Source organism: Nilaparvata lugens, chromosome 11 (assembly GCF_014356525.2).
Source record: "Nilaparvata lugens isolate BPH chromosome 11, ASM1435652v1, whole genome shotgun sequence".
NCBI classification, from domain to species: Eukaryota; Metazoa; Arthropoda; class Insecta; order Hemiptera; family Delphacidae; genus Nilaparvata; species Nilaparvata lugens.
The window spans coordinates 43,735,442-43,748,418 of NC_052514.1; the positions used below are offsets into that span (position 1 = coordinate 43,735,442).

The 12,977-nt window shown below is 35.1% G+C and overlaps 1 protein-coding gene across 1 annotated transcript in view; it reads left to right on the forward strand.

Annotated features, from left to right (window-relative positions):
• Positions 1–12,977, forward strand: part of LOC111058571 (probable methylmalonate-semialdehyde dehydrogenase [acylating], mitochondrial) — a 47,153-nt gene that overhangs the window by 10,775 nt on the left and 23,401 nt on the right. Inside the window, 3 exon segments of the mRNA XM_039438487.1 lie at positions 778–977; positions 8,645–8,812; positions 10,098–10,344. Coding sequence (XP_039294421.1) covers positions 778–977; positions 8,645–8,812; positions 10,098–10,344 — 615 coding nt within the window.

Sequence of the window (12,977 nt, forward strand, 5' to 3'; positions counted from 1 at the left end):
ATGGTACGCCATAGTGAAGTAGGTCATTTTCCACACAGAAAACACTTAACATGCAGAGGACACATTATAAGAAATTTCTGAAACTAACTATTGTATGTAATTGTAAATTATCTAATATTTTCAGTAATTGATCTAGCAGTTTTAGTTTTTTTTGGGAATTAAACATTTATCATTTATTTAATATATAGTTGAAAAAACATACATCGATGAGGCCTATCTGACACCACTCTTTGTTAATGTGGTCAGGAGAAAACCATGAACCACATCATTGATGAATTTTTATTGACAAGACTTCAGGGAGGGTTGCAGAAGTTGCCTGTAGACGACCAGATAGACGAATTGACTAAGGTGTTGCACCCTTCAGTCTGCTATGGCTACCTGGTCGCGGGTTCGAATCCCATCGAATAGGCATGGACGTTTGATCATCTCATAATTTATACTCGCTCTTTCCTTCACCCACGCACAAGCAGAAATCTTATGTGGTTATCATCCACAAAAGAAAAAAAAGAGAAAAAGAAATGTAGCAGATGACGAGGCCATGGCCATACTCTGACTCAAAAAATTAATGTATGAATGAAGTACTTAATAAAAACATGAAGTACCCTTTTCATTTAGAACATTTTAAAACTTTCAAACATTTCAACCAAAGGAATTAATTCCTTTTTATTTGTTTCTGCCACTGCCTATCCATACGACATATGTCTTCTCCCAATCATATTATATTGTAATAATGATTTGCGAATGTCGAATGAATTAATAAATAATGTTAATTTTCAGAGGTGGTAGAACAATGTTGCGGCATGCCCTCACTACAGATGGGGGAAACCCTACAGGGCGTGGCAAAGGACCTAGACATCCATTCATACCGGGTTCCACTTGGAGTCACGGCAGCCATTACTCCATTCAACTTCCCCGCCATGATTCCGCTCTGGACCATACCCTATGCTATCACTCTCGGAAACACACATCTGCTCAAGGTTCGTACACAATACAAAATCATTTTTACAATATGCTATCACTTTCTGAAACACCTATCTGCTCAAGGTTCGTACACAATACAAAATCATTTTTACAATATGCTATCACTTTCTGAAACACCTATCTGCTCAAGGTTCGTACACAATACAAAATCATTTTTACAATATGCTATCACTTTCTGAAACACCTATCTGCTCAAGGTTCGTACACAATACAACATCATTTTTACAATATGCTATCACTTTCTGAAACACCTATCTGCTCAAGGTTCGTACACAATACAAAATCATTTTTACAATATGCTATCACTTTCTGAAACACCTATCTGCTCAAGGTTCGTACACAATACATCATTTCACCCTATGCTATCACGCTGAGGAATACTAGTCTGTTAAGGTGCGTACAGATTTACGCGCCGCGAACATGAGCAATTCACTTTTAATCAACTGATTATATCTGTATTTTTACAGAAACGGTAAGATACAGATATAAAAAGCTTGGCATCAGCTGATTTAAAGTGAATTGGTCATGTTCGCGGCGCGTAAATCTGTACGCACCTTTAAGTTTCACTGCGCAAACTATAAGAGCATTAAGGTTTTAGGTTTAATTACTTGTAGTATCCCAATACCTTTAATTATCATTTCACGTCTTTAATTAATATTATTATCTTGTAATTAATAATTATTATTGCTCTGTTTCTTTTGTTTTGATAATATGTTATTGTTTAATGCTTATTATTGGTTGAAATTGTTTTGTTTTTCAATTGTATTGTATCATTGTCATATCTATCATTGTATATTTAAGTATATGTCAATGTAGAGAACTCGTTCTTCGCACACAAGCTTTGCCCATATGAGGAACCTTCTTCAAGTTTTGTATATGTATATTGTTTGTACTTTCTAAGAAGAAGAATAAAGATAATTTCAATTTCAATTACTAAAACACTTCACGGTATTTTTAGTCATTTAAGAGCCAAGACACACGAAGCGTTCTTTCAGGCGTTTTCAGACGTATCGGTAGGGCAGGATGCTTTCCTATTGGCTTATTAACAGCTGATTCCCGAAATCCCAGACAATCGGAGAGCTTCCTGCTCTGCAGACTCGCTTGAAAAGATGCTTCGTATGGCTTGGTCCCAATTTACTATAACTTGAAGTATAGATTGAGAAAGAGGTAGTCTATAGTGAGATTCATTTTTTCATTTATTCATTTATTGTACAAAATACTACAATCATAAGATAATTATGACATTGAAGGAAAAACCAGGCTGAGCATGTACTATTTCTCTCCAAAAATGTTGATAAAAAGTAAATGTTGTCCAAAGGTTGAGGTTATGATATCACACACTGCTTCGTCACTTGATTTTTGGTCCAGGAAAATTATTATATAAGTTATAAAGAGAGTGGAAATGAGAGGTCAGCAGTGTAGCCAATCTAAGGCTGTGCACCACGTTTCTGACAACTTTGAATTGTCTGTATCCACATAGAATTAATCTTGAATGTTTACTATAATCATAAATAGAAGATAGCATAAGAAGATATATCCCATGTTAATAAGTCGTTTATGTTCAAAATTTCAAGCCGACTACTGTTGACTACTTTCTATATTACTGTTTTGTTGGGGTGAGAGTGTAAAGCCGTGTCCACACTGAACAAAATATGTTCGGCAAACATTTTTGTTGAGGGGCTCAGGGACAAACATTTCAAAAAGTTTGGACAATCATTGTTTGCCAAAAAAATTGGCAAACAATGTTTTTCCAAACATTTTAAGTGTTTGCTGTAAAACATGAAACCTGTTCTCCCCACTTACAAATATTTTGTTTGGTGACGCGTCCACACTGGCCACGGGCATTGTTTGCCAAACATAATAAAATTTGCCCAAACTGTTTTAACAAACATGTTTGTCGAACATTTGTTCAGTGTGGACACGTCTTAAGAACGGCTCAGTAATCAAATCAAATCAAATTTGCCCAAACTGTTTTAAGTTCTACCATAGTTTATGTTCAATATTTTTATCCAAAATATATATGAGCTAAAAATTTTGAATTTATAAGCATAAAGCACCGAATTATAGCCTATTATTATGAGAAAGGGTTTCAAGAATGGGAGGGAGGAGCATCATGTGGCTTTAAGCATGGTTCAAATTTGTGTTGAAGGTGGAGCAGGTGTTGGTCTTATGGGAAGAATATGATTGTTTGAAGTAAGAGGCTTCCACATTAACTATTTGTCAAAATATTATATCAACAAAATCATGCATTTTGTAGATGGGGAAAGTGCTCTACTGTTTTATGCAAGGAAACAGGATCTAGATATGACCCCAAAGGAGAAACCGATGATGGATGATAATGAAGATTTTGATAGTTCCAATCAATATTATGATTGTAAAATTGGAATGAATAGGCTACTCTGTGTTACTGGAAACCTGTTATAAAACGCCTTGAATTTTGGTTGTTCTGCACAATTTTTGTTCTGAAACAAAACAAGAAAAATATAAAGGTAAATATTCATGACTGAAGATTATTAGGATTAAAGTAGGATTCAAGAAAATTGGAAAAACAAAAAGGAAAAAAAAATCAAATCCCAACCTAAAAAATACTAACCTAAGCTTTCCCTAACCTAAGCTTTTCCTAACCTTATCTTTTCCTAATCTAAGCTTTTCCCAACCTTAGCTTCTCCTAACCTAAGCTTTTCCTAACCTAAGTTTTTCCCAACCTTGATTTCTCCTATACTAAGTTTTCACTGATCTAAGCTTCCCCTAACCTTAGCTTCTCCTAACCTAATGAATCCCAACCTAAGCTTTCTCTAACCTTAGCTTCTCCCAACCTAAGTTTTTCCTAATCTGAGCTTTACATAACTTGAGCTTTCCCTAACCTAAGCTTTCCTAACCTGAGCTTTTCCTAACCTTGGTTTCTCCCAAACTACGTTTTCCCCAATTTAAGCTTTTCCAGTCGGGGGTCCAGACTAAACGTCTGGCTAAACGGATATGGCGAGCGAAGCGAGCCTGACGGCTAGTAATATTCACAGGATTGAAGTAGCAGTGCCCAATCAATTTTTCCGCGATAAATGCATTTAAATCTTCAACTTGGTGCCAACCTAAAAAAGTCAACTCAACTTAATGCCAACCTGACAAAATTATTAATTTAGTTGCCAGTTAACAACTGTTTCGAAGAGGTACTCTATCTAGATTATAGTTTTATAGTAACATATGATATGGAAATTTCAATTATATTGGGAGAAGAAGAATATACATGCTAAAAGACGAACTTTAAACTCTAAAGGTGCGTACAGACTTTCGCTCTGCTCCGCAACCGAACGTCACTCCAGCAGAGCGATTGATGATCGACCGGGGTCCAAGAGTGGTTCGACCGGGGAACGCGAGAAGATCTAACATCTTCCGTAACGTTCATGATGGGTGCGTGGGAGGAGCGACTGTAGTTCGATGGTGGTACTAGGGCGGTACGAGGGAGGAGCGTGCTCGGTGTGGGTCGGAAGCGCGAATATGTGTATGCAGCTTTAGAGTTAAAATATCGCCAAAAGATTTCTTAGTGCGCCTCTAAAGGGCCAACTGAACATACCTACCAAATTTGAACGTTTTTGGTCCGGTAGATTTTTAGTTATGCGAGTGAGTGAGTGAGTGAGTGAGTGAGTCAGTCAGTCAGTGAGTGAGTGCCATTTCGCTTTTATATATATAGATTGAACGATTTTTTATTTGAAACGGAAAGGTTTCATAAATTAATCACAATTCAGCTGATCTAATATTTATCTAAAATATCATATTTTTCAAAATAAAAGTAGGTACCTAAAATAGATTATGTCATCTCATGATGATAACACAGAATTATTAATCATTTGTATTTATTCTTTTTTGAATAAGGATTAATCTGTTCTTCAACTATGTTTCTTTATTTTAGATGCTATAAAGTAGGCCTAAATTTTCAATTAGCATAGAAACTATCACTGTATACTAGGAATATAACCAAATTTGTTGTTTTATTTTTGGTCAAATAAATTGATATGGAAAAAAATATTGGAAATGTATGTAAAACAAAAAGGTTTCTTCGAATTAATTAATAGACTAAAAATGTTCGACTTAACTGCGAAATGGTATTTTATTTCCTTTAACATGCCCATTCTTGCATCCAAATGCAACACAATACATCACCATTTCTCGGTCGTATTTTTATTCAATTCTACGCATTTTACGACAAATACATCACAATATTTAAGAGAAAAGGTTGTGATCTAATACTGATAGCCCTAATACTCATTCAAATCCGTTTTTCAACTTTAAAAATGAAGAATCGTACTCAAGAGCTGCAACAACCTGTTTTAATGTATGAGTACGAGAGAGAAGGGAATCCCACACGGTAGGCCTGTCTCACTCACTCCGCCTTACACACTTTTGGCTGTAGCTTAGCATTGGACAGCCCGTTCCAGTATAGAGTATACTGTATAGAGTATACTCTATAGTATAGAGTTCACTGGTTGAAATAAGTTAAAAATAATCATGTTCAACAATTAAAAAAATATATTTTATTGATTTATTATTCTTATAGAATATAATAAATGAAGATAAAAATTACGAATAAAAGTTTGAGAATTTTCTATATTTTTTATATTTTAAATTGTTTTTATATAAAATTATTGTAAAGCATTAAAAGCAATAGGAAACTAATATAAAAATCCGAAATCGATGCAGGACCTTCGTAGAGGAAATTATCGATATCAATAAATAGATAATTCCATTCACCATCGATAAACATCAATTCATCCTACACCAATGAACTAAGTCACAGGCTATCACAGTTGTTAGTTGATACTATCGTAATCGTTTAAAGTACCGTAATATAAATTATTTACTATAAAATAATAAAATTCTGAGACAAAGTTTATTTAAATTAATGTTAGAAATGAGCAAAAGATACAAGTATTTCAACAGTAAATAAAGAGTAAAAATACTCTAAGTAGGCTACTGAAAATAAGGTTAGTTCATGTGAGATTTTCGAAGTGCCTTTATTATTATTTAGAATTATTTTTTTGAGTTGAAATTAGTCTAGCGACACCTATTTTTTCTTCCTCTTTTATTTAAAAAAAAATGAGTTGATATCTTCAAAAATAGTGGGGCTACAAATGTGCGTAATTATTAGTAACGTTAGCCCAAAATGGTAATAATAGGAAGTAGTCAACAGTAATCTATCGGCTTTGGGTGTAAGTGCACGTCCAGTGCCAACATACCTATTATCAAATTCTTGGTTGGGATCGAGAGACCATATTGTGAACCTCTTGTGTTCCGTTTATGCGCATAAATCTGTACGCACCTTTTGACGTAATTTATTGGGGTTTCTTCTCATGGTCATACCATGCAATAAGATCATAACAATAAGTATCGGTATATTGGGTACTTGTTCAACTACTTGTACAGTAGGCTATTACCAGTACTTGAGCTGAATTCGCACACAACAGTGACAATGAACTGTGAAAATATAATTCCCATAAGTTCTAAAGGACTATTCCCACTCAGTCCGGCCGGGCTGAGTATGAATAGTACCATTAGAATTTATGGGAATCATATATTCACTGTCACTGTTGTGTGATAATCCAGCTTTATCGTACCCATCTATCGATGTAGGTTCATTTCTCATGAGATTTCAATACGGTACCTATTTCCATTAAACTGTAATATTACTTTTGAATCTTACCGCGCTATTATTATGATGGCATAGAAAAATTAAGTTGGTATGGTAATGATTGAAGGTTACTTTGAGAAAATAAATTGTAATAATAAAAGTGAATAAATAAATAAAACAATTAAAGATAAATAAAATACAATTCAATTAATTATAATTACAATTAATTTCAATTATTTACATATAAATATTTAAAAGAAACCGATTCATCAAATTACTTTTTTTATAAAACTTTACATTGTGTTGAAAAAGATAATTATAAATGTTCAAGATCAATAAATATATTAATAAAGTAATAAATTAGAGATGTTAAAGTTAGAAAATGAAGAAATAAATTTAAATATATTATGAAATAGATACTTGAAAAAGTGAGGTTAGTTGTTTGTTTTTCTGGCGCCAATAACTGGCTCACTGGCTGATTGTCTTCTCGTTTGCTCGTTTCCTGTTTTGTGTTGTGGGGAATGTTTCAGGGTGAGTTTTGTCCAATATGTTTATTAATTGTTTAAATGATTTATTATTAAATATATTTTGGTGAACAGTTTGGAAGTGATTTATTTGGTACCTAGTAACGAACGTTGCAAAACATGGCTTAAAGCTTTTCATCTGGAATTTAAAAAATCAAACTACCATTTTAAAAATGTTTATTCACTACGTGTTTCAACATATTAATGCCCTTTTCAAGTTGGAATTCAATTCAAGGACTTGGAAAATGACATTAAACATGTTATGAATGAAACGTTTATAAAAAAGGGTACGTTGATTTTTATTTCCAGGTAAATAAGAGTAGCCCTCAGCAAAAAGTTGACTTGAAGCTCTCTTATGGTCTTCAGAATACATGGCCTCTATGGTACTCGTAACTTATATTATGCTCGTATAGTCCTCATAAGAGACAATGCATCCTGTTAACGAACTGAAAAATGACGCTCTTATTTTTGAAGCCTATGTTGATTGATATTCATTATTTTTTCGGTGTAAGTGCACGTCCTGTGCCAACATACCTATTATCAAATTTTTGGTTGGGATCGATTTAGTATGTTATTTTGAGCACAAGATCACAAAAATTAAACGGCGCTCACTATTGTTCTTTAAATGAACTAAGTTCAGAGTAGCATAATTTTACATGCATTTAACCTATGAGTAGCAGCCATTATGATTATTGAAATCATCAAATTATGATATTCCTAATCTGAGTTTTCCTAACCTAAGCTTTCCTAACATAAAGCTTTTCCTAACCTTAGCTACTTATAGGTTAAGTGCATGTAAAGTTATGCTACTATGAACTTAGTTTATTTTAAAAACAATAGTGAGCGCCGTTTATTTTTTGTGCTCAAAATAACATACTAAATCGATCCCAACCAAAAATTTGATGACAGCTATGTTGGCACTGGACTTGCACTTTAGCCCGGCTGGCTTTGAGTAAACAAAGAATCGGCTTGAAATTTTTTACATAAACGTCCTATACCTTGGGATATTACCTATTGTAATAGGGCAAGGAAAGTATTGCTTTCCAAAAGAGATTATGGGCCGGTTCCGAGCTCGGGATTTAGCTAAGTCCTAGACTTAAAACAGCTGGAGTCAGAAAATTGGTTTTCCAAAACGGGGCGTAGTCGCTGCTTTTATAACAGTAGTCGTAGTTTTAATTTCTCATTTCTATAATTGGAAACGTTTTTCCTTGACGAAATTAGAAATTCCTACATAATTAAAAATAGCTGAAACTTTACACTATTTTCTCTTTATTTTATTTTGTGTTCAATTTTCTAGTATTCCGAAATTTAATTTAAACGTTACTATGACAATGACTGTGACTACGCCCCGTTTTGGAAAAACAATTTTATGACTCCAGCAGTTTAAAGCCTAGGACTTAGCTAAATCCCGAGCTCGGAAACCGGCCCTAAGGTACCCTAATTTTCTTCTCATGCTATCTTTTCTCAATGGATCAACCGTCAATCTAAAGTAACCCAACCTTGTTCTTGTAATTTTCAGCCTTCGGAGCGCGACCCTGGCGCGTGTATGATGCTGGTAGAGATGTTGACTGAAGCCGGCTGTCCGCCTGGTGTGGTCAATGTCATCCACGGCGCACATGCGGCAGTCGACTTCATCTGCGACCATCCTGACATCCGATCCATCTCGTTTGTCGGATCCGACAATGCCGTCAGTATTTAAACATCATATCAATAGAATAATAGAACTTCGAGTCATATTTAAACCCATTCTTATATCTTGGAAAAACTATATTTTTTAAAATTTACATCATGAACAGAGATGTTGTGGAATTTCTCCATATTACGCTGAAATGAAACCGATATTTTCATTATGTGGAACTGACAATATCGTTTTCATTTATATTTTTTTTAATCAGAACCGAGTTTTTCAAGGCAAGCGTACACAGCAACAGACGGACTTATGAATAGAATAGAATTTGATTAGTCATTCAATATTTACAAGAATTATACATCGACTTCGTCAAATTACATTTGTTTAAATCACTAAGATTAATGAGTCAGACTTGATCAATACAAATATAAGATTGAAATAGTTCAAGCTTTCAGTACGTCAAGTTTTCAGAATAACTTGACACAAGTTTCAATTTTATGAAGTTTTCAGTACGTCATGTTTTCAGTATTTCAAGTTTACAGTTCACTCTCTCTGAGTAGCTTTTCACCTACTTGGAGTAACCACACTGAGCATACCGTATCACCCAAATACATCGTTGTTTAATTCCCTCAAGATTGACCTAGAACTTTAAAATTCTCCGTACTTATAGCGAATGAATCATCGATTCTAATGATGTTGTTAAATATTTTTTCCTACAGTTACGTTGAAAAGTGGCCATTGCTGCACTGATTACAGAACGCAAAGAATCACTTTTCCGCTCTAGTGCGGGAAAAATTTTTCTGCACTCCAGATTTGCAACATGGCAACGCAAAATACTTAGTAGGTTATATGGAGCAACAGTGCAGCAAAATCAAAATGAAGTTGGTAACAGTGACTGCTGTGGCTGCTATAGTGAGCAGAGGTGCAACCAAGCACAACGCGCTAATTATTATTCATTATATATTATAACCAAGGACAACGAGGACTTTAGGATTTTAGGATTAAGGTTTTTATCAATAATAAAATTACACAGAAAAACATTTGATGCATTTCAGGCAATTTTACCCATAATTACCCACTTTTCATATTCAATGGTAACTGTAGGAAAAACTTAATGTGAAATACGTGCGCAAAGTTCCTCTGCAGCACTCAAGAAACCATTCCGCCCTCGCCTACGGCTCGGGCGTAAACGTTTCTTTCGGTGCAGCAAACTGTCACTTTGCGCACTAGTTGCACAAATAACTATTGTGTAATACTTTGAATAAGGCCAACACACTCAATCAGCTGGTTTAAGGCATGAATGTCACTGTATAGTGTGTGTTATTATGGTGGTGTTTTGCAGGGCAAGTACATCTACAAGCGTGGCTCGGAGACAGGCAAACGTGTGCAATGCAACATGGGTGCTAAGAACCATGGTGTGTTGATGCCAGATGCTAACAAGGCCAACACTCTGAATCAGCTGGTGGGAGCTGCTTTTGGGGCCGCCGGGCAACGGTGTATGGCCCTTAGCACGGCTGTGTTTGTCGGCGAAACTAAGAACTGGATCTGTGACCTGAAAGAGAGGGCTGAGCAGTTGGTAGTTAGCGCCGGTAAGTGAAATTCAATAGTAATTGGATGAAGTTTCAACATTAACGCCGTGTCCACACTGAACAAATGTTCTACAAACATGTTTGTTGAAAAAGTTTGGCCAAATTTTATTATGTTTGACAAACAATGTTTGCCCGTGGCCAGTGTAGACGCGTCACCAAACATAACATTTGTATTGGAAAGAACAGGTTTTATATTTACAGCTGTGAACACTGAAAATGTTTGGAAAAACAGCAATTTTACTTTCCTTGCCCTATTACCATAGGTAAGGAAAGTATTGCTTTCTGAAAAAAATTAAGGTACCCCAATTTCTAAATTTCTATACTTTTCAAGGTCCCCTGAGTCCAAAAAAGTGGTTTTTGGGTATTGGTCTGTATGTTTGTGTGTGTGTGTGTATGTATGAGTGTATGTGCGTCTGTGTACACGATATCTCATCTCCCAATAAACAGAATGACTTGAAATTTGGAACGTAAGGTCCTTGCAATATAAGTATCCAACACGAACAATTTCGATCAAATGCGATTCAAGATGGTGGCTAAAATGGCGAAAATGTTGTCAAAAACAGGGTTTTTTGCGATTTTCTCGAAAACGGCTCCAACGATTTTGATTAAAGTTATATCTGAAATAGTCATCGATAAGCTCTATCAACTGCCACATGTCGCATATCTGTAAAAAATTCAGGAGCTCCGCCCCATCTATGCAAAGTTTGATTTTAGATTATCAATTATCAGGCTTCAGATACAATTTAAACAGAAAATTTCGAGTGGAATAGATTGAGCATGAGAATCTCTACAATTAATGTTCAATAACATTTTCACCTAAAATTGAAAATAAACTCGAAATTCGAGAAAATGTGATTATCCAATTGCAAACTGTTGGCAACTGTTGATTCTATTAAATGATTCACTATGAAGAGATAGCAGACCTCGTATGTCTCCAGAGTTATTGTCCTGTCACCACCTGGCTCAGATCTTTGTTTATAAGGTAGACTTGAGATGCGCGGGAACACTAGCGTCAGGTGATCAATTTTCATAACGGCAAGGAAAGTTGTGTGAGTGCGCCACACCAGATTTTTTCGTTTGACAAACAATGATTGATTATAGCCTACAAACATTTTAAAATGTTTGTCCCTGAGCTCCTCAACAAACATGTTTACCTGTTCACATGTTAACATGTTCAGTGTGGACACGGCTTTAAGCTTAGAAAACAAAATTTAACATAGTTTCAATACTAAAGCATAGAAAACAAAATGTAACATAGAAAACAATAACACGTGCTTCGGATGGACACGTTGAGCCGTCGGTCTGGCTGGCTCAGATCTGGTGTTAGAGTTGTCAGGTCGTACCTGATCAATTACAGGGCCCCTGATATGACTGTTTCTATAGTGAGGTCCACGTTATAATGGCAGTGGAGAAAGATAGGAGAACAACGTTGCCGATCCTTAGTCTTGCAATGCTTTCTATAGACGGTAGCTGATACAGATTTATTGATGTAATATTAACTGTTCTTTCTGGTTTAAAATGATAAATTATATTTTATCTAGCAAGAAATTATATTTTTCAATAATTTCATAATTAAGATGAAATATTTTGTTAACCTTCCGGTAGTCGCGCCCTACTCAATCACACGAGCAGTCGCGTGTTGTATCTTGTACAACATCAAATTTTCCAAGTGTTATGTACTCTGTTAATTGTCAAAACATATTAATTAATTGCATAATTACTTTTTCCATCTTCATGGATTATTTTACGCCTATGAACGTTTGGATGATTACCATTTCATAGCCCAATAAGGTACATCAAGGAAAGCCATCAATTCTGTATTATTGGATTATAGTCCCCGTATGCAGTCTTTCCCTATCTTATGCACTGTCGCGACTAAATGGCACCTAAAGACTGAACCATTGCTCGGTTGATACTGCAACTCATTGGAGTGATGGGGAGAAAGTTTTGGAATGCATAGGTGACTCATTCACTGACACCACCCCATTCAATAGTTTTGTGCAGCAAAAAAACTGACACTGTTTTACAACACTGCTTGTACTTTTTACAACAGCGCGACTGCCGGAAGGTTAATTTAATATTAGGTTAATTCTACATTGTTTAAAGACGATCTGGCAACAGATCAAAGCGAGAAAGAGATAGCGCTATCCGCTTTGTTGAATGTTAGACAAGGATAGCAATACCATTTGTAAGCAAGATTTGCCTTCACCGAGTATGTAAGGGTGGGAGAATGAAAAACAAGAAATGATCGTACTGGTTTTTGATAATTAAAACAAAACAATAAATTATTAGTACAAAATTAGAATTATAATTAGAAATTAGGAAATAACAATAAACAGATGAATATTTCAAGGGCTACTCGCTTGGCTGCTAGTGAAGATTAAATTTGTTGTGGTTATGGAAAATTTAAAACAATGACTCAGTAGTCACCTACCTTTATGATAATGGCTTCCCAATTTGGCATCCACTGGTTGAAACGCGACGTTAAATTATTAATTAAAAATAAAAAAAAACTGATCTAATGAAGTGGGTTCAGATCCCTTCCTATTCAATAATACAATTCTCTTTAAACTGCCCGAACTGTGACAGGAAAACTGTATTATAAAACAAGAACAAAATCTATCCCCTTCACC